The sequence below is a fragment of the Microtus pennsylvanicus genome, chromosome 3, assembly GCF_037038515.1.
Source record: "Microtus pennsylvanicus isolate mMicPen1 chromosome 3, mMicPen1.hap1, whole genome shotgun sequence".
In the NCBI taxonomy this organism is placed as follows: domain Eukaryota; kingdom Metazoa; phylum Chordata; class Mammalia; order Rodentia; family Cricetidae; genus Microtus; species Microtus pennsylvanicus.
The window spans coordinates 143,440,675-143,467,887 of NC_134581.1; the positions used below are offsets into that span (position 1 = coordinate 143,440,675).

The following is a 27,213-nucleotide window of genomic DNA, read 5'->3' on the forward strand; positions in this document are numbered from 1 at the left end:
TAGCGCCGGTAAGGTACTTAGGCATCTGAAGGATGCTGCTGTGGCTGGAAGTAGGGCTTTCTGCCTCCCTCCCAGTGTCCAACCCTGTGAGCCCGGTGATCACTTTGAGAGATTTGGGGAAATATGCTCAAGTTAAGACAACTAGCTACAGGAGTAAAAGCTGTTATCAGAGATGCAAGAGTCACAACCCGAGCCTTGGCAGTCTTTATTTTCTTTTTCTTCGGTTTTTCGAGACGGGTTTCTCTGTAGCTTTGGAGCCTGTCCTGGAACTAGCTCTTGTAGACCAGGCTGGCCTTGAACTCACAGAGATCTGCCTGCTTCTGCCTCTTTAGTGCTGGGATTAAAGGCGACCGAACCACCAACAGCCTGCAAGCCTTGGCAGTTGTAACTATCTAAGTTGGTCCACTCATCCTCGGCAGGCCAATTAAGAAGACAAAGGTGAAGTGAGAGAGAGAGAGAGAGAGAGAGAGAGAGAGAGAGAGAGAGAGAGAGAGAGAGAGAGATTTTTATTTAGTTAATATGGCTACATCAGAAAGAACAATGACCTCTACTGATATTCTCTACTCCAAGTCCATCTCCAGGGTTCTGACAAGTGGTTTAGTTTAGGCTTACATAGACGCCAAGAGGTATGTGTAACTAAGCAGTCCTTTGTCGAGGTGTGGTCACATCCATCATCGCTTCATTTCCAGTTTCTCTGGTAAGGTAGTCTGACAAGTTTTGGAACTGTGAAACATCTTTCCTGGAGTCAAGTTCCTCGGTTGGCCCTAGTCTTTTCCTTCTCCCAGCATGGACTCCCAGGAAAACTGCAATTTCAGTCCAGTGTTTTAACAGTCTGATTGCAAACGAGCATCCATCGGGGTCTCTAGAATACCTTTAATCCAGCCAGGATGGTTACAGAGGCCCAAGATTGGAAGGGCTTCCCACAGGCAGCGAGACAGCTCATACTTAACTTCCGCATGCCAGAGGATGAGCTGGCTGAGGTAGGAAATGCCCCGCGAGAAGGCTAGATTCCTTTGGCCACAGCTTGGCCACAGCTAAACCGCCACGGGCAAGAGGCAAGCGGAAGTTCTCCGTGGACACCAATTTTCCTTGCAGCCCTTAAGTCCCACCCCTCTGGTCAAGGCGGCGTCTCCGTGGCGACACGCTGAGATGTGCGGCTGCGCAGGAGTGACGGGGCTCGGGCAAGTAGGAGGGGGTGTTTTGGTTCTCACCGCTCGCCGTCCTTTCCAGACCTGGCTGTCGGAAAGCTGCCTGATCCTGCTTTGCCTTTCCCTTCCCTTCCCTTTCCTTACCCGGATTTTCCCTCCTTCCCTTTACGCGCCTTTCTTTGATCGCCTGCAGCCCCAGGGCCGGGCCATTTTCCGGGCCGGGCGCACGAAAGCGCGCGGCCCCGGGGCCCGGTATATGACCCGCCGCCCTGCCGCCCCTTGCTTCCTCCGCCCCATGTGGCTGCGGGGCCACGGCGGCGCTGCCCACTATGGCCCGGAAAGCAGTTAGCAGGAAGCGGAAAGCGCCTGCCTCGCCTGGAGCCGGGAGCGACGCTCAGGGCCCGCAGGTGAGGGCTTCCAGGCCTGGAAGATGGCCAGAACCCCAACAGAGGCTTAGGGAGTTCCAGCTGGGGACAGGAACCAGGGACCAGGGCGGGACAAGAGCCGGGGTCCGAGACTGTAGAGTCGTGGCCGGTCCTCCTGCAGTTTACTGGCGTGCAGGCGGGCCGGAAGGGTGAAGAGCCAAAAGGAAACTCCAAAATGACGCCTTCCGCTGGAAGTCTGCAGCCAGGGATAGAGCTGGAGGAGAAGATAGGACCTCCTCGGCTTCTCAGAAAACTGAGTTCAAGGGGAATCTGGGAAGGAGAGCGAAGTCAGCCTTTCAGTGGCACCGTGAATGTGGGCCGATTGTCTCTTATCAAGGAAACAATGTCCGAATGTGGGCCGATTGTCTCCTAACAAGGAAACAATGTTCCAAGCTGGATGCTGGTCCTTTTGGCTATTTAGACACCTAAAAGAGACACTAGGTGTCGCCTCTATACTGCCCCCTTTGGAGAGCAGGGCCCCTCGGACTTGTGATTCCGACGCTGGTCACTCTTCCTGTTCACCCCGTTGGTATTTGATTTTTCGAATTCTAAAACTGCCCTCAGCGCAGGTCGCGCGGTGTCCGATGAGCGGCCATTGACTTACAGCCCTGGAAGATCCGGGATCCCACTCTTGGCTCTTTGAATACCCTTTATGCTCTTCGGGGAGCACAGGCGGAGAGGGAGAAGGGGGCTGGGTAGAAATGCAGCCCAGGTGGGTTCGGTACTCTGGGCCTCCTTTCCTTCCCTGACAGGGACACCTGCGTATATAGGGTTTCTGAGTCCTCCACTTTCCTCAAAGGCCTGGTAATCCTTTCATCCTGTTTACCCATTTCCTAAGTGGGCTTCACTGTGAGAACTTTATTTCAGTGCAAGATGAGTTAAGATGTATTTTCTGGGCTGTGAATCTTCCGTGACGTTTTTGATTGTGTGAATCTTGAAGGACGAATTCTTGGTGGTGGTTCTCCAATACAGTGGGATTTCTTCCCTTCGAGGAAAGGGACCAAAGCTCTGATTTCTGGTGTTGATTTCCACAGTTTGGCTGGGATCACTCACTACACAAACGGAAAAGACTCCCCCCAGTGAAGAGATCCTTAGTGTACTACCTGAAGAACCGGGAGGTCAGGCTGCAGAATGAAACCAACTATTCTCGGCTGTTACATGGTTATGCGGCACAACAGCTTCCCGGTCTCCTGAAGGAGAGAGAATTTCACCTTGGGACCCTTAATAAAGTGTTTGCTTCTCAGTGGTTGAATCATAGGCAAGTGGTGTGTGGCACAAAATGCAACACGGTAAGTGTCAGGAGCTCTGTTCTCCTGGGTCTGAGACGCATGGCTTCACCCGCTCGAGGGCCTTCCCGTGCATCTGCCCCCTTTTGCATTTACGTCTTTTATATGAGCAGAATTGGAATTTATTAAGAGATTTTCAGTAGAAGTGTTAGGGCAGAGAGGTGCTCAAGGAAAGAACAAACCCAAGTGTGGGTCTGGGCTCTTCAGGGAGAGGTGGCTCCATCTGTTTCTTTTAGAAAGCCATTGTCTCGCTCTCCATTCCTTTCCGCTAATGGCCTCGTCCCCTTTTTCTCCTCCTCTCACTTCTGCATCTTTGGATGGTGTCACATGAACATGTGTCTTTAGGCCCCCGGATCTGTGTGTGCCGCTGCTTCTAGTGCTTTAGCCTCATCTTTTAAGTAGGAGACCTCAAAGAAAGGATAGAAATTGATGCCCGGAGCACGTTTAGGATACATGCATGGTAATGACAGCTTAATGGCCGTGTACCAGCCTTTGACACATGGAGGAGTGTTTAGAACTTGGCTGAAAGTAGAAATAAGGCAAAGATGCTTTTTCATGTAGTAGAATCCAAACGTAGCACTTGGAGGACTAGGCAGTAGATGAGCTTAAGTTCCAGGTAGGTCTGTATACTGTGATCCTGTCTCGGAAGAAACAGAAAGGAAAGATCTGAAGAGTTTCCTGTAAGACAGACAAGACGTGCTGGGTGGTGGCGGTGGTGGTGCAGACTTTTAGGCAGAGGCGGGTGGATCTCTGAGTTCAAGACCAGCTTGGTCTACAAAGAAAATTCCAGGACAGCTGCACAGAGAAACTCTTTCTCGAAAAACAAAAGAAAAAAGACAAGAAATGGGTGTGCCTGATGGCATATTTTAGGGTATGAGCATTTGTGAAGAAGAGAGGAAAATTAAATATATGAGGATAGGGAGCAGTTTGAAAGAGTAACAGTTATAATGATTGGAGGGGAAGTCTTACCTGTAAGCCATATAACCGCATGGTTATAGGAAGAATAAAGTCCACAGTGGATGTAGCGCGTGCTTGAGCAGGGTATACTAAAACTGAGACACTGCAGAGATGGGCATGGCCCTGCACAAGGTTGGCAGGCGAATCTGGCGCGTTTGTGGTGATTTGAATAAAGGGTACAAATGGCAAGACCGTACAGAAATGGTCGGTGCCAGAAGAGACAGCTTGTGGTGGATAAAGTCTTCCGTCTCTCCTAGGGTGGCTGGACGAGTGATGTTATAATGGTGAGCAAAGTGACTCTAAACCAAAACATCTGGGGTTACTTAAAAGAGAGGTTACTCTCTAAGTTTGAGGTCAGCCTTGGTCTACAGAACAAGTTCCAGGACAGGCTCCAAAGCTACTCAGAGAAACCCTGTCTCGAAAAACAAAAACAAAACAAAAAAAGAAAAAAAAGAGAGATTTGTCTATATCAAGAAAACCTTGAGCCAGTGAGAGTGTTCAATGGAAAGATGCTTACTGTCCAAGCCTGGCAACCTGAGTTTGATCCCTGGAACTCACAGGAAGGGTGGAAGACAAGACCTGTTTCTATAAAGTTGGTTTTTCTGACTACCACATGCCTACCATGGCACACTTTCTGAGATACACACCACACTCAACCACACAAACACTAATAAGAATAATTTAAAAAAAAATCTTGGTTACTCAATGGGCAAAAGCTACCAAGCCTGCCAACCTGAGTTTGACCCTCAAAACCCATGTGATGGGGCTGGGAAGATGGCTCAGGGCTTAGGAACACTCTTGTGACGGCTCTTCCAGAGGACCTGGGTTCAATTCCCAGCACCAACATGGCAGCTCACACCTGTCTGCAACTCTGGTTTCAGGGGCCCTGACACCCATGGCAAAAACACCAGTGCACATAGAATTAAGGACTCGTGATGGAAAGAGAACAAACCACCAAAGACTGAACTGCAGAGCTTGGTGTGGCTGTATACCCACCGCCAAACATAGAAAAAAAAAACGTGCCAAATACCTTTAGTATTAGAAGTGTCTTTATAAAGACCAGTTTTGAGGAAGGAAATAATACTATGGTGGTTGGGGCTAAACTTTCACTTCTTCTGTTCAAGGTTGTTTGTCTTACACATAACACTTTCAAAACTCTGTGCTGGTAGGAAGCCTGCACAAACTTCCTTTTTCTGATTTCATTTGTACCCTGGTGGCTTAGGAAACTGGCATTGCTGACACTTGGAGTAGAAAAAGTGTCCTGCTTCTTTACCTATTGATGATATTTTGAAGGTGAGTGTATCAATTAATAATTGAGTTTATTTAAGACTAGAAAGATGGAAGCCAGGTGGTGGTGGTACACACCTTTAATCCCAGCACTCGGGAGGCAGAGAAAGGTCGATCTTTGTGAGTTCAAGGCCAGCCTGGTCTACAGAGCTTCCAGGACAGGCTTCAAAGCTACAGAGAAACCCTGTCTCAAAAAACCAAAAAAAAAAAAAAGAAAAAAAGAAAAAGAAAGAAAGCTGGCTCAGCCTAAGTTTGATTCCAGCCCTACATGGCTCACACGCATCTATAACTCAGATCCAGGAGATCCGATGCTCCTTCTGCTTTCTGTGGGCACCAAGCATATGTGTGCTGTTTAGACGGACATGTAGACCAAACAAAGTTTTGGTTTTTTTTTTTTAATTTACTCTTAATACCTACTTCTGTTTTTCTTTTTTTTCTAAATTTTATTTATTTATTATGTATACAATATTCTGTCTGTATGCCTGAAGGCCAGAAGAGGGCACCAGATCTCTTTACAGATGGTTGTCAGCCACCATGTGGTTGCCAGGAATTGAACTCAGGACCTTTGGAAGAGCAGGCAATGCTCTTAACCGCTGAGCCATCTCTCCAGCCCCCTACTTCTGTTTTTCTAACTTAAAAAAATGTAGTTTAGCCAGGCTGTGGTAGCACAGGCTATTAATCCCAGCACTCAGGAGGCAGAGGCTGGCAGATTTGTGTGAGTTCAAAGCCAGCCTGGTCTATAGTTATAGGATAGCCAGAGTTACACAAAGAAATCCTGTCTCGAAAAACTGAAAACAAAACAAAAAGCCCATTTTCATTTTTTTAAAATTTCACGTGTTGATGAGTACTGCATTGGCCACACTGGGCATGTGGGGGTCACCGTTCACAGGCGTTGGTTCCCGCCTTCCACCACATGGGCTCTGGGGTTGGAACTCAGGTCCCCAGCCTGTTGAGTTCCGTACCCTCCTAACTTCATCTCTCCTCCGCTCATTCTCTTCCTGGGACTTGGTGGAGACCAGGCTAGCTTTGACCTCACAGAGATCCGCTTGCTTCTGCCTCCCCAGTCCTAGGGTCACAGTAGTGTTTGATCACTCCTGACCCCTAACTTAGACTTAATAACTGTTTCTGCCTTCCTATATCTTCATGACTTAAAATGCTTTGAAGTAGAGGAGGCTGTCTTCTTTTGTTGTGTTTTGAGACAGGGTTTCATGTAGCCCAGGTTGGCTTGTGTTTTACTATATAGCAGAGAATGACCTTGAAAGTACCAGTCCCTGTGTGGTGGTTGCTGAGATTATAGACAGGTACTCTTAACTCTGCCTGTGGGTATGTAAGAGCGCTGGTACTTGAGGAGGCCGGAAGTGGGTATTGGATCCCCTGGAACTGTACTTAGAGACACTTGATAGCTATCATGGGAATCAAACCTGGGTCCTGTGGAAGAGCAGCCAGTGCTCCAGAACCAGCTGGTTTTCCTTTTTTGTTTGTTTGTTTGTTTGTTTGTTTTGGAGGGTGGGGGACAGGGTTTCTTCGAAGCCCTGGATATCCTGAAACTTTTGTAGACCAGGCTGGACTCTAGCTCAGAGATCTGCTGCTTCTGGCTCCTGAGTACTAGGGTTAAAGGCGTGTGCCACCATGTCAAGCTCTGGTTTTTGTTATTTTTTTTGTTTTTGTTTTAAATGGTATTATTTTTCTGTTTCTCAGCTTCTAGAACCAAAGTAGGGAACCAAGGAGGAAGTGTGTTGTTGTTTGGCAAATACTTCTTACTTTTGCCTTTGTTATTTAGTTCTGTTGCAACCCGATCTTATGCAGCCAGAGCCTGCCTTGAACTCCTGAGCCTCTTGCCTCTCCCTCCGAGCTGCTCTTGGGCTCATTTCTGTAAAGAGCATCGCATTATCTGATCTGCTGGTCCCCTGGAAACTAGCTGGCTGAGGCCCTAGCACTTGAGGCTGAGATACGTGCATCTCCTGAGTACATTATCTGGTGTGACAGTTCAAAGTTGAAAACTATCTGGGAGGCTGAGGCAGGTGAATCTCCTGAGTTCCGGGTCAGCCCAGGGTGTGTAGTGTGACCTTGTTTCAAAGATAAAACTCTGATCTGTGAGGGAGGTTTCAGTTCCGGTGTGATAGGCCTCAGCAATCTAAAGAGAGTTGGAATGGGCTTGGTTGTGGAAACCTATCCATTTTACATAGGGGTTTGAGAGACATGGGGATGATATGGTTAGGGGCCTGCTCCAGGGAGAGACCTTGGATTTTACTGTGAGTGAATGGACTAAGTCCAAATGATGGACTGAGCACGTAGAGAGATGGAAGGCATTGGCTCAGGTAGAATCCCATAGTTGGCCTTTGGGAGAAGGTCAGTCTGTATTGGGAGTTAGTAGTTTATAAGAGTTTTTTTTTTAATTTTTTAATTTTATTTTTGGTCTATGAGAGCTAGTTTCAGGACAGGCTCCAAAGCTACAAAGAAACCCTGTCTTGAAAAACCTAAAATAAAATAAAAAAAAAAAAAAGAGGAGCTACATAGTAACCTTTGGAGGAACACGTGATTGACAAGGCCGGAACTGCTGCAGAGCAAACAGGGAGCCTGGAGGGAAAGCCGGGCAGTGGTGGCGCACGCTTTTAATCGGGAGGCAGAGGCAGGCGGATCTCTGTGAGTTCGAGACCAGCCTGGTCTACAAGAGCTAGTTCCAGGACAGGCTCCAAACCACAGAGAAACCCTGTCTCGAAAGACCCAAAAAAAAAAAAGAAAGAAAGAAAGAGCACAGAGTCAGGAAGTTTTCCCTGGCCAGATATTATTCAGCTCCCCTGACACATACTTTTTTCCCTGTTGTGAGTATGTGTGTTTTGTTGTTTTTGAGGCTGGATTTCATTGTGTAGCCATGGATAGGTCTTGGAACTTGCTGGGCAGATCGTATTGGTCTTGAACTCAGAGATCTGCCAGCCTCTGCCTCTTGAGTGCTGAAATTGAAGGCGTGTGCGACAGGATGGATTTATTAGCCGATGTGGCGGTGCCAGCCTGTAATCCCCTCTACTCAAGTGACTAAATGAGGGAAGAAGATCAAAGTTCTTGGCCAGCGGAGTTAAAGACATGGCTCAGTGGTTAAGAGCACTTACCTGCTTTTTTATAGAGTTTAGGGCTGGGTCAGTTGGTGGTGTCTTCCTGTCATGCAGGAGACACTACTTGATTTCCAGCACTTCTTAAAATTATATATGGTGTTGTATATTTATGATCCCACTGTTAGGGAGAAAGAGACAGGAGCATCTGAAATTCAAGGCAGTCCTTGGCTACACAGCAAAACCAAGACCAATCTAGATGACATAAGACCCTATCACTAAATAAATAAAAATAGGGGCTGGAAAGATGGCTCAGCGGTTAAGAGCACTCACTAACTGCTCTTCCAAAGGACCCGAGTTTAATTCCCAGCACCCACATGGCAGCTCACACCTGTCTGTAACTCCAAGCTCTGATACCCTCACACAAGGTGCATGCAAGAAAAACACCAATGCACATAAAATAATAATAAAGCTGGGTGGTGGTGGCGCACACCTTTAATCCCAGCACTTGTGAGGCAGAGGTAGGCAAATATCTGTGAGTATGAGGCCAACCTGGTCTACAAGAACTAGCTCCGGTACAGCTAGTGCTGTTAAACAGAGAAACCCTGTCTCGAAAAACCAAAAAAGGGGCCTGGTGGTGGTGGCTCACATCTTTAATCCTAGCAGTTTGGAGGCAGAAGCAGGTGGATCTCTGAGTTTGAGGCCAGCCTGGTCTACAGAGTGGGTTTCAGTGCAGCCAATGCTATACAGAGAAATCCTGTCTTGAAAACTACATCAATAAAAAATAAAGGTTCAGTGTTGAGGCTGGAGAGATGGCTCGGCAGTTAAGAGCACTGGCTGTCCTTCCAGAGGACCCAGGTTCAATTCCTAGCATACATGTGGCAGCTCACAACTGTCTGTAACTCAATTACCAGGGGATCTGACACCCTCACACCAGTGCACATAAAATCAAATAACTTATCTTGAAATAATTTAAAAAGTTGAGTGTTAGCTTGAGTTACAGAATGAGTTTCGGCCAGCCCAGGTCAGTTCGTGAGGCCCTGTCTCAAGGTAAAATGTAGGGGCAACTGAGATCACTGTGGGTAAAATACGTACAGTGCAAGCAGAAACGAGTGAGATGTTTGCTTCAACAAGGTAGATGAGCTAATTTCCTGATATCTCCTGGCCTCCATATGTGCAGCTGTGACGTGTGTGTGCTGTTACACTCACACCTATAAAGAGCTGGCATATCGGAAATCCAACTATTCAGGACATAAGGCAGGAGGTTCTCCAAGAGAAAGCCTGGGTGATACAGATTCCACGTTGCAAAACATTTCGAAAATAATTAAGTGTCTTGGGTTTAGCCACCAGGTATGTATCTTTATTCTCCCTTCCCACCCCATGGCTAACAGCAGTACTATCAGGTGAACTTGCCCTCCCCTCCCTCTTTAATCCCAGAATTAGCGGTTTCCCTATTTTTAGAGCTAATTTTGTTTTTGTTTTGGACACAGGTCTTGGGGTCTCAGTAAGGGTCATGGCTATCTTTGAACTTTATACTAAACAGGGTAGCTTAGAATTTATAAAAGTGTGCCTTCTTCTGCCTCCCTAGAATTGGGTTTAAAGGTGTGTGCCACCACTTCCAGCAGACAATTGAATCTGATTGTTTTTGCTTTTTGTTTTTCGATATAGGGTTTCTCTGAGTAGCCTCACTTGTCCTAGAAATCACAGAGATCCAACTGCCTCTGCTTCCTGAGTGCTGGAATTAGACAATTTGATTTTATTGGGAGGATATTTAGGTGTAGGATTGCCATGTGTAAAGCTTTAGGAAGAGCAGGAGTTAAGAATGAGCTTTTGCCTCTATGTGTGATGATAGTAGACTTGTTTTTTACTGCCTTTTGTCTTTTGGAATGCATTGCTCGGATGAGGTTTGGACCTGTTTATGTAGTGCTTTTCTCTTCTCAGGCTGTCCTCTTTATGTAAGGAAACCGATGATGCTCCTGTATTCCCCAGCTGTGCAGGTCATGTAGCTCAGTAACACCCTGCTTAGCATGACGAGGTCCTAGTTTCACCCCAGCACTGCAGACAAACAAGGTAGGGGCTGAGCATGGGGAACAGGAGGAAGGAACAAGATGTCACGTAGAGCAGCTTTCATCCTTTGAGATAGGGATGATTTCTTTGTCGTCCAGGACCGTGCCACTTGGAAGGAGCTGGCAGACTTGGGGGCCAGAAATCTCTTTCTTTCTCCGCATCTTTCGTAACGCTAATGATTAGATTCATGTAAATTCATAGATGCACTACCATGCATTTTTTTAAACACTTATCCTTCCATTTGATAAATAACATCTGCATAATTTGATGTGATCTGAGCCCTTTATTCAGGGAGAGTTTATTTGTGGTTTCAGCTGCTGGATAGTGAGTAGGGAAGGAGCATGTTGCCGCCTTTGGTGCTCATAGCCTTTATCCAAACTTGCATCTTCAAGAGGCATTCTATTCAGTACCGGGACCACAGGTGTGTGCCACCGTGCCAGCGAGACATTTTCCTGTTCAAATCCCAATGTGGTTGGTGAGAGGGTGGGTGGGGTATAGCCCAGTGGCCAAGCTTGTGCTCGCTATGCCTGACACCAGCACCGCAAATGAAAACTGTGTGGGAGGTTAGACAGATCAGTTCGTCCTGACCTGAAGCACAGGACTGTAAGAGAAACTCTGTACGGACTGTCAGAATTCTTTATATGAGATCATACTTCCCAGACTTTTCACTGCAATACCCCAGGCTGCTCAATATCTGGGCCAGTGTGAAATTTCCTTAGAGTTCTAAGATAATATTTAAAATATTGTAAGCCAAGCCAGGCAATAGTGGTCACACCTTTAATCCCAGCACTTAGGAGGCAGAGGCAGGTGGATCTCTGTGAGTTTGAGGCCAGCCTGGTGTACAAGAGCTAGTTCCAGGACAGCCAGGACTGTTACACAGAAAAACCCTGTCTCAAAACAAACAAACAAACAAAAAAGCCTTGTTTCTGGGACTGTAGTTCAGGAGAGTACATGAGGCCCAGGGTTCAATCTTCAGCAACACACACACACCCTAAGTACTGTATTGAGGTATGGAAGTCTTCTGTCGTCTACCGATTAAATGAGTGTTCCCAGATAAGGTACTGGTTTGTTATAGAAATCAAAGCACTGAATACATATACATGCTACCATGTCCAACTTTTGATCTTGCATTTATATTATAAAAATTTGGGGATTGGAGTTAGCTCAGAGGTTAAAAACATTGGCTGCTCTTCCAAAAATCCTAAGTATAATTCCCAGCAACCACATGGTGGCTCACAACCGCTTGTATTAAGATCTGATGCCTTCCTCTGGTGTGCAAGCATGCACGCAGGCGGAACACTATATCCTTGATAAATAAATCTTCAGAAAAATGTTGAACACAGCATAAATGTTGAAGAGCGGGGAATTTATTCATTCCATGCTAGTTTATCTATGCAGTGAAGTACTCTGTGGCCATGAGAAACTGCAGAAAGCTGGGGTTAGTGGCGTACACCTCTATTTCTAGTACTTGGAGGTAGAATCATTTCGGGGCCACCTGCTGCTACATGGCAAGTTTGAGGCCAAGAGGCTACATGAGACCTTATTTCAAAAAATAGGCAAACAGTAATGTGACCAGTCCTGTTGGTGCGGGCTTGTAACTCCAGCACTCAGGAGCTAGAGGCAGGTTGTCTGTGAGTTCGAGGCCAACCTAGTTTACATACTGGGTTCTGTGACAGCCAGGGCTATGTAGTGAGACTCTTTTTTTTTTCTTCCGGTTTTTCAAGACAGGGTTTTTATGTATAGCCCTGGCCGTGGGAATGAACTCAGCACTGGGCAGTGGGCTAAAGAACTCAGAGATCTCCCTTCCTCTGCCTTTTGAGGGCCGGGATTAAAATATTAAAGGCATGCACCACCACTGCTTGTCAAGACTCTGTCTTAAAAACAAACAAAAAAAATCAAAGCTAGCTTACGCTATAAAGTAAGTTTAAGGCCAGCTCTGGACAATGTTGTCTGAGGACACTCCACCCTCCAAAAACAAATGTGTAGAGGCACCACGAAGCCCTGGTTCAAATCCTGAACAGACATACACCAAGGAAGTTTGGTGAGTCAACATGGGTCCAGCATCAGGTAAAGACATCCAGTTTGACCTGAGTTTACTATCTGGGACTTACTGGTAGAAGGAAAGAGCTAACTCCTGCAGGTTGTCGTGTGGCCTCCGTAGGTATACCATGTTACTTGTGTGTACGCATGCACGTGTGCACACACACATGAACAAGTAAGTATGCATGTATATGACTGGGATTATCTGGGTTAGGTTGATTGAGGTGGAAAGGCCCACCTTAATTGTGAGCAGCCCCACTCCATGGGTTGGGACAGAATAAAGAGGCAAGCGCTAGCATCATCACTGCCTCTGGTCCGTGGGTGCGGTGTGACCAGCTATCACCACCTCTTGATGCCATGACTTTGCCATCAGGATAAGGCAAGATCTTGGAGCAGGGAGCTAGAGAACCTTCCTTTGGCTTCTCTTGTCTGGTGGATTCATGCAGCCTGTTTTCCTTCTTGGCACACGAACTGTTGTTTTTTGATCTTGACTCTCCCTTTTGTTCCTTACTGTTTTAGTTTGATAAAACGACTGGATCCTTCTGTCTTTTTTGTTTGTTTGTTTGCTTGTTTTTTGAGACAGGGTTTCCCTGTGGCTTTGGAGCCTGTCCTGGAACTAGCACTGTAGACCAGGCTGGTCTCGAACTCACAGAGATCCGCCTGCCTCTGCCTCCCGAGTGCTGGGATTAAAGGCGTGCGCCACCATTGCCCGGCTCCTTCTGTCTTTCTATCTGACTGTAATAATTTATCTTTTTCTTTAATATCAGTATCGAGATCTCTGTATTTATTTATAGAGATCAGAGGAAGACTTTTGAGAGAATTGATTCTCTCCTTCCACCACATTGGCATTGGGAATCAAACTCAGGATGCCTGACTTGGCATTAGGTGTCTTCACCCACTGAGCCATCAAGCTTGGACCAGTGCAGTTTATCTTAGTGTCTGGAAAGCGGACACATCCACTCTCCTTTCTGTGCTGGGGTCCATTCTACAAATGGGATTCTGTGTTTCTAGTGCAGTTTATCTTAGTGTCTGGAAACCGGCACACATTCACTACAAATGGGATACTGTGTTTCTAGTCACTTTGTATGTTTCTCTTCCCTTTTGAAAACCATTGTCCTGTGGGTGCATTCATGTGTTTTTACCCCCACCTACATTCATTGCTTCCTAACCTTACATCTTTCTCAGTAACCTTTTACTTGCTCTTTCCCCTGTCCAAGAAGGGAAGATCAAGGGAGCCAGGGCTTTAGCTGCCAGTTTCTGGCTGGGGGCCCAGTAGGTTAGTGTGGAACAGCAGCACTGAGTGTGGAACAGGGATCCGCATTGAAGCCTCTGCCCTTGTCAGTGTGAGCAGTTCTGTGCCAGTCCACCCACATCTCCGTGCATCCTTGTGAAGAGGCAGGCCAGTCAGTCCTGCACCAGGTGCTTGGCCATTCCTCTGTACGCTCAAGAGTGACGGTGTGGGTATGACTGGTTTCCTGAGCCCTCTGCATTCAAGTCACCTCAGTTTTTCATTGGTTTTTGAGCCTTTCTTAGTACCCTGTAAAACTAATTAGTAAAATAATTAGATACAACTATTTTAAAGTTTCTTTTACTTAATTGTGTGTGTGTGTGCGTGTGTGTGTGTGTGTGTGTGTGTGTGTAAAAATATGTGCATGTTAATGAAGATGCTTATGTAACCAGAAGAATTAGATTCCCTCTAGAGCTGCAGTTACAGGTGTTAGTGAGCCGCCTTACCTGGATGGTGGGAATCACACTCGGGTCCTTTGCAGGAACAGTACCTGTTATTGACCACCGAGCCCTCTCTAGCTCCTTGCTCTTTCTGAGATAGGCTCTCATGTACCCCAGGCTGACCTAAAAAGTCTGTTCCCCCTGCTTCTGTTTTTCAGAGCTGAGAGTCTGGGTCCACCCTTATACAGTTTGTGCCAAATATTTGTAGTACCAGTAAGAAAGATTAAGGAGCAGCTAGAAGGCTGAGTGGGTAAAGAGGTTTGCCTCTCAGCGTGAAGACAGATGTTTTCAGTCCTTGGATCCCCCCCCCCCGCCCCTCCTCCCCCTTGGTTGTTTGTTTTATCTTTTTTGTACTAAACAGGCCCAACCCTGCTTAGCTTGTGAGATCAGAGGAGATAGGGTGCGTACAGGGTGGTTTGACTGTAGACAGAATCTTTCTAATATGTTAATGTAAAATGTTAAACTTGGGGCTGTGAGATGGTTGCCCTTCCAGAGATCCTGAGTTCAATTCCCAGCAACCGTATGGTGGCTCACAACCATCTGTAATGAGATCTGGTGCCCTCTTCTGGCCCATAGGGATACATGCAGGCAGAATATTGTATCTGTAATAAATGAATGAATGAATGAATTTTTAAAAAAATGTTAAACTTTAATCTTATGTCATTTTAAGTTATTTCATATTTCGTTTGACTAATGGCCTTAGTTATGCCATTATTCTGCTGGGTTTGGCAGTGCACGCCTTTTAATATGCATAGAGGCAGGTGGATCCCTATAAGCCTCAAGGCCAGGTTTTGGTCTACATAGTGATTTCCAAGTCAGTCAGGGCTACACAGTGAGACCTTGTCTCCAAAATAAATAAATGCTGGCCATGGTGGCTTATGTACTTGGGAGACAGAAGAAGACAGATCTCTTAGTTGGAGGTCAGCCTGTTGTACATAGTGAGTTCCAGGCTTACTAGTGCTACATAGTAAGACCTTGACTCAAAACAGAAAACAACAATGAAAATCCCTAGGGTCTGCTATATAGTAGACTCTAATTGAACAAATGGGTGTTTGTACCAGTGTTGACCACATGAAGTAAAAACTATGTTTTGTGCACCTCTTTTCTCTTGCAGCTCTTTGTAGTAGATGTCCAGACAGGCCAGATCACCAAGATTCCCATTTTGAAAGACCGGGAACCTGGAGGTGTGTCTCAGCAGGGCTGTGGTATCCATGCAATAGAGCTGAATCCTTCTAGAACACTCCTAGCCACTGGAGGAGACAACCCAAACAGTCTGGCCATCTATCGGCTGCCCACATTAGATCCTGTGTGTGTGGGTGATGTAAGTTTTTCCATTGGTTGTCGTTAGAACTAACCTTGTTTTAAAACATGATTCTCTCCTAACCTAGAAAGGAATGGTTTTCTCTAGAATTCTCCTGACATGGGATGAGGGGTGGAAGAGAGAGCAGAAAGGAGATTAGGACCCCAGAGGTAAGAACCAGGATGTGTGTTTGGTAGAAGGGACAAGTGGTTCCTCTCTGTGGTGAATAGTGGGGTGTTTTTCAGTTCACAGGGTCCACATATCTCCCACTGCCCTGTCAGAAAATAGCTTCCCAGTTCATCTGTAGTCAGGCATTGTCTTTGGCTCCAGGAACATAGCAGTGAATAAAATCAATAAAGCCCTTGTCTTCAGTATAGTGTTGAGTGTGACCCGTGAACCAATATGTATATCATTCAAGTCAGTAGCACATCAGTGTGACTTATACCACAGAGTAGCAGGAGAGTAAGGAGAAGATGGTGTTTGAGAGGGAGGCAGGAGACCTAAAGGAGACATGGGTGGCACTGGGGAGTGTTCCCGGCAGAAGATAGGACTCTGAGGTTGGAAGCTGGAAGCTCTGTCCTCTGGACGTTCTGTTTTTGTTGTTGCTTTTGGATTTTTGTTTGTTTGTTTTTGAGTTTTGGTTTTTTGAGACAGGGTCTCTATGTAGTCCTGGCTATCCTGGAACTCCTTGTGTAGACCAGGCTGGCCTCAAACTCACAGAGATCCTCCTGCCTCTGCTTCCCCAGTGCTGGGATTCAAGGTGTGCACCCCTTTTTGGAATTCTTTTTGTCTGCAGGAGTGCCAGTTTTGTTCTACCTTGGGTTCTCCCCAGATAGTATGATCTACAGTTAAGATCACCAGAGACCATGCTTTTGTTTGGTCGTTGTTGTTTTACATTATCTTGGGGGGGGGTGCACATGTGGAGGTCAGAGGACACCAAGAGATAATTCAGTACTCCCCTTCGTGGAGGTCAGAGGACACTGAGAGATAATTCAGTACTCCCCTTCGTGGGGGTTTTTGGAATCAAACTTGGGTCATCATACTTGGCAGCGAACACCTTGCTGAGCTCTTTTGCTGGCTCTATTTGTTTTGTGGCAGGGTCTCCATTTGTTGCTCATGCTGTTCTGGAACTTGGGATCCTCTGCCTTAGCTTCCTGACTTACAGGCATGTGTAGCCATGCCCTTTCATACATAAAGGTTTTACAAGATATTTTTTAGTCAGACCTGTATGCTTTTCAGAAGAATTCATTGTGGTTCTTATTTTACTAATCTTTTGTTGTTGTTGTTTTTGTTTTTCCTCTCTGTGCATGTCACTTACCCTCTAAGGATGGACACAAGGATTGGATCTTTTCCATTGCATGGATCAACGATACTATGGCAGTGTCTGGTAAAGTTGCCCTCCTCTAGGAAGCTTTGGTGGTGCAAAGAGGAAGTTTAAGTTATAGTAGTGTGATAGAAAATAAACTTGTTGGGTGGTGGTGGCGCACGCCTTTAATCCCAGCACTTGGGAGGCTGAGGCAGGTGGATCTCTGTGAGTTTGCAGCCAGTCTGGTCTATGAAGGAAGTTCCAGGACAGCCAAAAGCTGTTACACAGAGAAACCCTGCCTTGAAGAAACAATGATAGATCGATAGATAGATCGATCGATAGATAGATAGATTTTTTAAAAAATTGTAAAAGTAAATTTAACAATTCAAAAAAATTGCAAGAGATAGGAGAGTGGGAGGACAGAAATATAAGTAAATAGATATCTTTGTGTATGGGCTTTAATGTTATGAATTGTTTCTAATGAAAATGTAAATGTTCGGTGTTGCTGTAGATGGATGGCCTCATTTTATTTTGGCGAACAATCCAGGGTAGGCTCAAAGAAAAGTTTTCCTTGAATGTGTGAGGCCCTGGGAATTAATTCAGCACTGGTCAAGGAGCTAAAGAAAAGAAAGCTTCTTGTTCATTGTTGTTTCCTAAGAAAAAGAATGAATGGGTTTTATTTGGCTTGGCTTATGGTATTTAAAATTGAATTCAGGAGCCACGTATGGTAGGGCACACCTTTAATCCCAGCACTCCTGGGGCAGGAGCAGGCAGATCTCTGTGGTTTTGAAGCTATGCTATTCTGTCAGGAGGCCTGGAGAGCTAGGAGGTCATAGTAAGACCCTGCCTTTAATAGATAAATAAGTAAGTAAGTAAATGAATGAATGAATGAATGAATGAATGAATGAAGAGCGGTAGGTGAACAGTCCTTGTGCTCAGGCAACTGTTCTGCTTCTGAGTTACAGTCCCAGCATATAAAAACAACCATCTCGGGGCTGGAGAGATGCTTCAGGGGTTAATAGCACTGACTGTTCTTCCAGAGGACCCAGGTTCAATTCCCAACTCACACCTGTCTGTAATTTCAGTTCCAGGGCTTCTGATATCCTTGCACAAATATACATGCAGTCAAAACACCAATGATCATAAAATTAAAAAAAAAAAACACATCTTTTTCCTTTTCTTTCTCTTTAAAAGAAAAAACAACACCTGAGATGGCCTTATATGTGTTTATCTCATGTTCACTGTGTAGCGAAGGACGACATTGAACACACCTGATCCAACTGCCTCCACCTCCAAAGGGCTTAGATCATGGGTATAGACCATCATATCAGGTTTTCTGTGATGCTGGGGATTGAACCTAGGACTTCCATGCATGCTAGACAAGTGCTCTGTCGGGTTATAGCTCCAGCACTAAGAATTCCTTCTTGCTGGGCGGTGGTGTTGCACGCCTTTAATTCCACACTCAGGGAGGCAGAGGCAGGCAAATTTCCTGTAAAGAAATGTTTGTAGAAAAAGACGTCTAGATGAAGAAATCTGAACTGAGTGTGATGGCTCATGCTTGCAATCCCAGCACTCAAGAATGGAGGTTGAGAGTCATGCTGCAAGTTTGAGGATAGCCTTGGTTACAGAGTGAGATCTGGCTTAATGCATGCCACCCAGGTGATGATGGTGGCACACACAGGTAGCAGGCAAATCTCTGTGTCTTCGATGCCAGCCTGGTCTACAGAGTGAGTACCAAATCAGCCAAGATGACACAGAAAAACAGAAAGTAAACAAAAAACAAAAAACAAAACATACTGTATGTAGTATTTGGGGTAGGCCACGTAGCCAATCTTTAGTGCCAGGTAGTATGTTGAAAAGTAAAGGCCCGTGTAGTCTTCTGTGGGGTTCTCTCATGGAGGGTTAAGTATATTTGACATTTGTGAATCTACTGTGCTGCAGGCTCGCGTGATGGTTCTATGGGACTCTGGGAGGTGACAGATGATGTATTGACCAAAAGCGATGCAAGACATAACGTGTCACCAGTCCCTGTGTATGCTCACATCACTCACAAGGCCTTAAAAGATATCCCCAAGGAGGATACAAACCCGGACAACTGCAAGGTGCGGGCTTTAGCCTTCAACAACAAGAACAAGGTATGAACAACCAAGGGACCTAGAAGCCTGTCTCTCCTGACTTTATCTAGGGGATCCTTTCTCCTCCATGGTAGGGCACCGTGGCCTTTTAGAGTCTAGGAGGCTGGGGAGGAGTGACGGGCTGTCAGGCTCAGGCTCTGTTTCTGTTGGCTTTGTCTGGGTAGACCACATCTGTGGTCCACTCTAATCTGACACTGCCTCATTTGCATGTCCCTTTTCAAGGGCTCTATTTTGGATTTGATTTTCATACTTACTGTAAAAGCCATCCTTGTTTTTAAGCTCCTCGTCTTTCATTAATCCTTTATCTCACACTTGCTACTGAGTTTCACCTAAAGCACTGTGCCACATCTTCTGATGGTGAGGTTGTAAGCTGAATCTAAGTCTAGAACGAGAGCCCAGAAAGGAGACTGGCTTCTGCAAAACCTGGGACAGGCCCCAATTCATTTTTTTTTTAATTTTATTTATGTGTAAAGGTGTTTTGCCTGCACATGTGTGTGGGTATGTGTGGTTTACTAGAAATAGATTCTCTGTACCTACAGCTCCCACGTTGGGACTGAGAAAACAGCCTTTCCCTTGCGAGCTCTGCTCTAGCAGTCTTAGGATGTCAGGGCACTCATGACCTGCAGAGGTTGTTAGAGACTATGCTTGCTTTGTGGAATTGAATATACTACCTGGCTGCCATTTGTGGAGTGAGGCTAATGCACCATGGAATAGGAGTGGAGGACAGGAGAACCCCAGCCCTCAGGCTCGCCCCCTGCACATCCTGCTACTTCAGTTTGCTGCAGATCATATTATAACTTCTTTTTCATTGCTTTTGTAGGAGTTGGGAGCAGTATCACTGGATGGCTACTTTCATCTCTGGAAGGCTGAAAATACATTGTCTAAGGTGTGAACATGACTCAGTAGTTTGGTGGGGTTTTTTTGGCGGGGGTGGGGGTGGGGGGATGGGGTGGTGGTGCTTTGGAATACATTGTCTAAGGTGTGAACTGTCTAAAGTGTGAATATGACTCAGTAGTTTGGGGGGGTGCTTTCGAGACATTGTTTCTCTGTGTAATAGTCCTGGTTGTCTTGGAACTGACTTTGTAACCCAGAATGGCCTTGAAGTCACAGAGATTCACTTGCCTCTGCCTCCAGAGTGCTGGGATTAAAGGCGCACAATGCCACCGCCTGACATGACTTGGTAGGTTTATGTGATAATTTATCATAGGTTTAGAATACTGTAATTGTTTCAGAGTCATAGTGGATTTGTCCAAAACACCTTTTCTCCCAAGGTCTGGGAATAGAACTGCATAGGGCATGAAGTTGTGAGTCTAGCATGCGTTTTTTGAAGAAAAGTCTGTATATATTTTAAATTTATTTTTGAGACATCTCTTTATGTAGTCCAGTCTTGTCTTAAATTTGTGATCTTCCCACTTCTAAAATATCTCCCAAAGACTGGAAATACTGACAACCACCATGCTTAAGCAAGAAAAGGCCTTTGTTGTTATGTTTTTTTTTTTTTCAAGACAGGGTTTCTCCGTAGCTTTTTGGTTCCTGTCCTGGAACTAGCTCTTGTAGACCAGGCTGGCCTCGAACTCTTTGTTGTTATGTTTTAAGACAGGCTTTCTCGGGTGGGAGGAGGGGGAGAAGGGTGGGATGAGGAGGAGGGAAATGGGAGGCTGGGAGGAGGCGGAAACTTGTTTTATTTCCTTTTCTCAATAAAAAAAAAAAGAGAGAGAGGCTTTCTCTATGTAGCTCTGGCTATCCTGTAACTTGTTCTGTAGACCAGGCTGGCCTAAACTCAAAGAGATCTGCCTGCCTTTGCTTCCCAAGTACTGGGATTAAAGACATATGACACTACCACTTCTTTCTTCAAAGATTAGCTATGAGCTGGAGAGATGACTCAGAGGTTAAAAGAGTACTGGCTGCTCTTCCAGAGGTTCTGAGTTCAATTCCCAGCACCCACATGGTGGCTCACAACCATCTGTAATGAGGTCTAGTTCCCTCTTCTGGCCTGCAGACATATATGCAGACAGAACACTATGTACACACACAAAAAAAAATCTGTCTCCAACTTGAGATCCTTTCTCAATCTTCCAGTGCCAGAATGACAGGAAAGTCTTTTAAAGAGGCTGAGATTGCAACAACACAATTAAGGAGAAAACAGGTTTATTAATAATACCTGCTAACAACTTTTTTTTTTTTTTTTTTGGTTTTTCGAGACAAGGTTTCTCTGTGGTTTTGGAGCCTGTCCTGGAACTAGCTCTTGTAGACCAGGCTGGTCTCGAACTCACAGAGATCCGCCTGCCTCTGCCTCCCATGTGCTGGGATTAAAGGTGTGCGCCACCATCGCCCGGCCAGTAACTCTCTTATAAGTTATATTAGCTCATTATTCTTGTCTCTGTTAGCCACTTAGCTTGGTACCTCTTTTGGCGAGGCAGTCACATCTTACTTGCTCTGTGTCTGGGAGACTACTGTGGACTGAAACTTCCCTCCTCCCATAATTCTCATTGCCACGCTTCTACTTCCTGCTTGGCCACCATCGCCCCACCTATACTTCCTGTCTGGCTACTGGCCAATCAGCATTTTATTAAAAATAATACAAGTGAGCTGGAGAGATGGCTCAGTGGTTAAGAGCATTGCCTGCTCTCCAAAGGTCCCAAGTTCAATTCCCAGCAACCACATGGTGGCTCACAACCATCTGTAATGGGGTCTGGTGCCCTCTTCTGACCTGCAGGCATACAGACAGACAGAATATTGTATACATAATAAATAAATAAATATTTAAAAAAAAGAAAAAATATAGGAGGAAAGTTTAAAAAATAAAATAAAAATAATACAAGTGACAGGATAAAAGGCCATTGTCCCACAGCACTTAAAATGAGTCCCTTTATCTGAAGAGCAACAAGGAGAATGGTGGCTCATCTTGCAGACAGATCAGGGTGAGGCTTAGGTTTAGTGCACTGGGCTCATTCCTGGAAATAAACTATAGTTCTTGGCTTTTCCTGGCATTCTCATTATTTAATTCCAGCTTTACCTTTTCCCTAACCCAGAAGTTACTCATTTACTTTGTCTTTTTCCTGGCTTAGGTAGATAATTTGTGTGTACAGGAAGCCCACAGAGGCTGGGCACAAGAATGTCCATTTTATGCTAGTTATGGCTGTATTTCTTTTCAGCTCCTTTCCACCAAATTGCCATATTGTCGAGAGAATGTGTGTCTGGCCTATGGTAGCGAATGGTCAGTGTATGCAGTGGGCTCTCAGGCGCATGTCTCCTTCTTGGATCCACGACAGCCGTCGTACAACGTCAAGTCTGTCTGCTCCAGGGAGCGAGGCAGTGGTAAGTCCCTGTGTGTTCCTTCAGGCGTACAGCTACAGGGCAAATGGCTTTTTACCTTTTGTTTCTTATTTGACTTCCAAACAAGAATAGTGATCTGTGTGTACCATGTAGAGTATTTGGTGACAGAAGAGAAGAACTTAATTACGTGCACGTGGCTACAGAATGTCTAGGCTGTAGAAGGGTTTGGGACAAACCACCGTGAGGAGATAAGCTGTTAGCACTAGTCCCGGGAATCTTTTGCTGGGGCCCTGCCTGAGCTAAAATTGTTATGCACCTGAATGACTCTGGTGGGAGGAGTTAGAGGAGTATGAGGTCATGCAAAACTACACCGGTTCTGTTCCACGCTCTACTCCTACACACTATGGGAACTAGTCTGAAAATTTAAAAAAATACACACACAGACAGAGACAGACAGACAGGCAGGGCCACGGGGACATCCTTGAGACAAGAATGCCCACTTTATTGTACTCAGGGGAATCTTATATAGGGCTCTGGCCATGCCCTAGCTCTCTGGATCTTTTAGCTGCAGTCTCATCAGAACCCGCTCCCCTGCCATCAGGGTCTCGTGCTCCGAGCAGAAACCCTGTCTCAAAAAACAAATAAAAGGAACGGTGGGGGTTACAGTTTATTCTCTTTTTCGTTTTTTTTTTTTTTTTTTTTTTTTTGGTTTTTCGAGACAGGGTTTCTCTGTGGCTTTGGAACCTGTCCTGGAACTAGCTCTGTAGACCAGGCTGGTCTCGAACTCACAGAGATCCGCCTGCCTCTGCCTCCCGAGTGCTGGGATTAAAGGCATGCGCCACCACCGCCCGGCTGTTTATTCTCTTTTTCAAAGAGTGTTATTTCTGTGTAGAGAGTACATAAGCAATGTTTGTGTTTGTTTCTTATTTCTTGCTGGGAAGGTGGGTGCCATGATGCTGAGTGGAGGCCACAGAGCAGTCAAAGAGAGTTGGTTCTCTCCTTCCATGGGAGCCACAGGAATCCACTTAGGTGGCCAGCCTTGACTAGCAAGAGTCCTAACTGCTGAGCCATCTCACCAGCCCTAGATTTATTTGTAAGTAGTTGAGATGTGTAAGTTTAGACTAGAAAGTTGGAGAAGAAATAAGGTTCAGCTGGATTGGTGTACAGTGGAAAGTTTCAGAGGGTTCTTAGTATCGGCGGCAGCAGCATTCTTGCTTTGTTTTGAGACAAGGTCTCCCTAGGTATCCTTGACGAGCCTGGAGTTTGCTGGGTCGACCATGCTACCTTGAATTCACAGAGATCTGCTTCCATTCTCCTCAGTACTGGAATTAAAGGCATGCACCACCATGCCCAGCTTTTAAAGGGTTTTGGTTACGTTAATGGAGGTAGCTTACATAAGGAAATACTAGTCCACAAAGGTCCCTAGCCTCACGCGGACGCCAGGAGACACCGACGTGCATATACTTACCTAATCCACAGGTGGGGCAGATGTGGTTTCCCTTTGATCCAAAAAGCTGGCATCATGCCATGAATAACAGACTTCCAGATACTTGCTGTAGGGCCATGCTGGTAATAGGAAGGTAACAGTGGCCGCAGTGTGAGGAACAGGTGATGGAGAAGAGCTGTAGTTATGTGAGGTGACTCCGGTCCTGCTTGCAGGTGTGACACACACAATTTCACATATACGTTCTTTGGCAGAAAACAACATGGACATTCTCAGTCATTTGTCGTATTAGCGGAGAGTCCTGTCAGTCACCATGAGTTCTGTTTAGCCATTGGCTTGGTACCATGTGAAATTTGGGTTGTTCTGTCCCTGAATTGCTCTGTGCTTTTCTCTCTCAGGGATTCGATCAGTGAGCTTCTATGAACATATTATCACTGTGGGCACAGGGCAGGGCTCCCTGCTCTTCTATGATATCCGAGCACAGAGATTTCTGGAAGAGAGGCTCTCACCTTGTTATGGATCCAAGCCCAGACTCGCAGGGGAGAATCTGAAACTAACTACGGGCAAGGGCTGGCTGGTGAGTGAGCTCAGACCTGGGTAGTGGTTGCTTGACGGAGGGGCAATTGTCGTTCCTCTGCTTAGCCCTCCTCCCTCTTTTGCTATTGGTATTCCGCAGAGCAGAGCAGAGCGCCTTCCCCTGGCTCTCCTTTGTGTCTATATATTGGCTCTGGGGGGGGAGCCCAGTAGGTCAGTGGTGGTAAATGCTTGTAATCTCAGCACTCCATAAACTGAAGGAAGATTGCAAAGCATAAGTGAAAGACAGTAAAATATGCCAGTGCCTTAAGATTTTCTTCAAGTAACAGCAGCAAGAAGTTATGAAAAGGAACTTCCTGTTGTTGCTGCCAGTGAGTTGTCCCTCACAAGTTGGATTCTGGAAAGCTCTCAGCTCAGTTTCCATGAGGACCAGTGTGTGACATCAGGTGGCAGGTATAGAACCCTTTGCTCAGGCAGAGACTAGAAGGTGTTCCTGTTCTTTCTGGCTCTTCCCTAGTGGTACTAACAGTTTCTTTCTCTTCCCATAGAATCATGATGAAACCTGGAGGAATTACTTTTCGGACATTGATTTCTTCCCCAATGCTGTTTACACCCACTGCTATGACTCGTCGGGAACGAAGCTCTTTGTGGCAGGAGGTCCCCTCCCTTCTGGGCTCCATGGAAACTATGCTGGACTGTGGAGTTAATGACACCTAACTTTCTCCCAAATGCAGATTTACACTAACTTCCACCCTCAGTTTCATTGTTTGGTCTTTTGATTCCCCCACTGTAGAAGCCCTCCTGGTATAGCGCAGACCCTAGTTTGCCATGGTTCAGCCAGTACTAGGAGGAAGCTCTGCAGAAATTTAAAAGGTGGGGTTTTTCTTTGGTTGGTTGGTGGTTTGTTGTTTTGGATTTTTTGTTAAGTTGTTTGGTAGATTTTTTTATTGTTGTTGTTTGGTTTTCCTTTCAGTAATCAAAATTTTAACCCCTCTTTTTCTGCTTTTTCAACCAAACGTTGTTACAAATCCCTGTTTAGTTTTTCGTTAAGTGACACACACTCTCCTTTCTCTGGCTTCTTTACACTGAAATGACAAGGTCATTTTCACCTTACTTCATTTGAGAGGTAGGGCCCCTTTATAATTATGTGGTAGCTGTCAGACTTTCTGTGAAAGTTTGGGAGCCGTGTGTGTGTGTGTGTGTGTGTGTGTGTGTGTGTGTGTGTGTGTGAACTTGTGTGCCTGCTGGCGCTGTGTCACTGACACTACTCGGAGTGTGAACTTGTGTGCCTGCTGGCGCTGTGTCACACTACTCAGAGTGAGGATTATCTGTACTAAAGTATTTATAAAAGAAACAACTTTACTCAGAGTCCAGCTTTGGGACTAGCCTGTATCTTTTGTAATGTCTGACACTGTAGGAAGTGAAAATTTAGAGAAACAAACCCCACCAGGAAAACCCTTGAGTTAGAGTAGCAGGCTTGGGGTAGGAGGGGAGGCTCCATGCCAGGACTCCAGATTGCTCGCCCCTGCCTGTCCTTCCCACTGTGTATCCCCAAGTAAGAATGCCCGTGTGTGTTACTTCCTAACCTCTGGTGTCTTAGCCCAGGCCACTTGGCTAAAACATTGGGCTCATCTCTGGGACTGCAGAAGGCCTCCTGGTCTAGGTAAAGAGTCCCCTCTCCCGTCTCCATCTCTGGGACTGCAGGCCTCCTGGTCTAGGTAAAGAGTCCCCTCTCCCGTCTCCATCTCTGGGACTGCAGGCCTCCTGGTCTAGGTAAAGAGTCCCCTCTCCCGTCTCCATCTCTGGGACTGCAGGCCTCCTGGTCTAGGTAAAGAGTCTCCTCTCTGCTCTGGGTCTGATCTGGCCAAGACCATGGTTACCATTCTTGACTTGGCTACCATTCACAGTCTCCTAGGACTTGTAGGAGGAACTGTTCCGTTCTTGGGGTTTTTGCTGGTATTTTCCGACAGGCTTTGTCCAGGAAGGAGTGATTGTAGCGAGCGCTGTGTGGGATGTCTGTTTTCGCAGTGCGGTGGAGCTTAGGAAGTCACCCCCTGCTCCGCTGGCTCGCACCTGCGGTGGTAGGACAGGTGGCTGTGACAGCACAGATGTGATCATACTACGCTTCTTCTTCTTTTGAACTTTGAGTCTGAGGCTTTTTAACTGCAGGCAGCTGGGCGTCACCCAGTCCTGAGAAACGGAGTATTCGACCTGCGTCCAACTTCTCAGTTGCTCCCAGGTCTTCCCGTTTTCTCTGTGTCATTGGATTGCTGGGGAAGGGAAGCAGCAAGCTCACTTGTTAGTACACAGCATATGCCACAGGTGTTAGCATAATCTCCCTATAGTCTAGAGAAATAGGTGCTATGACAGGAAATTAAGCAAAATGCTGGATGCTATGAATCTTTTGTCTTAATTTTTTCTATTGTTAAACTACAGGCTGTAGATTTCTTAGTTCTCACAGAACTTATCATTTTAAACTGACTTGTATATTTAAAAAACAAAAATCTTGAGTAGGATGCTTTGTGCTTTGACCAGACCGTCTGCTGTGATGAGTTTGTTTTGAGATTTTCTGTTTTTAATATGTAGCATTTGACTTTTGCCAAGGAAAAATAAATCCTATCCTAGTGCAGAGCTGTGTGAGTGACTGTGTATGGCAAGGAAGCTGCAGGGAAGAGACCCCAGAGGACTGGTTAGGGTATCTAGAGTGGCTTGCTCCTGTTCCCCAGCTAAGGGGCAACACCGCTGTCTCTGGGGACAGCTGAGGATGGCTGTGCCCGGGGGAGGTAGTGTGATGCTGAGAGAAACAAAACACTGGGTGCAGTCAGGGTCGGTGGTGGGACCCCGAGAATGACAGGAAGTAGTTTCACAGTGGCCGTTTTTTGTAGTTGGAACCATGAGTCTTCAATGTTCTTCATAAGGTAGGACACAGTGGCCACAGTGACAGATGCCTTCCCGTGCGGGTGGTGGTGGCGCACACCTTTAATCCTGGCAGGGAGGGGTGCAGAGGCAGGTGGATCTCTGTGAGTTCAAGGCCAACCTGGTCTACAAGAGCTAGTTCTGGGGGACAACAGGCTCCACAGCTACAGAGAACCTTGTCTCGAAAAACAAAAAACAAAACAAAAAGATGGTCTTCCTAAAGCTGGGGGTGGGGGAGATGCTCAGCCATACCAGTCGTGCAGCTAACTCTGGAACACCCAGTGGCGCTCAGGGCACTGACCCTAAAAAGTAGTTCC

The 27,213-nt window shown here is 46.0% G+C and overlaps 1 protein-coding gene across 2 annotated transcripts; it reads left to right on the forward strand.

Moving 5' to 3' along the window:
- The first annotated feature begins 1,161 nt into the window (after positions 1-1,161).
- Dcaf12 (DDB1 and CUL4 associated factor 12) lies at positions 1,162-26,609 on the forward strand. 2 transcript variants are annotated; one of them, XR_012910084.1, is made up of 10 exons: positions 1,162-1,555; positions 2,608-2,862; positions 15,100-15,306; positions 16,612-16,672; positions 18,533-18,726; positions 19,547-19,612; positions 21,882-22,044; positions 23,845-24,023; positions 24,529-25,643; positions 25,754-26,609. XR_012910084.1 is itself a non-coding variant. In XM_075967485.1 (9 exons), the coding sequence occupies exons 1-9, from the start codon at positions 1,478-1,480 to the stop codon at positions 24,685-24,687; spliced, it is 1,362 nt and encodes a 453-aa protein (XP_075823600.1). In that variant the 5' UTR covers positions 1,162-1,477; the 3' UTR covers positions 24,688-26,609. The 2 variants fall into 2 exon arrangements, 1 of the variants encoding a protein (XP_075823600.1); XM_075967485.1 differs by having other exon boundaries at positions 24,529-26,609.
- The last annotated feature ends 604 nt before the right edge of the window (positions 26,610-27,213 follow it).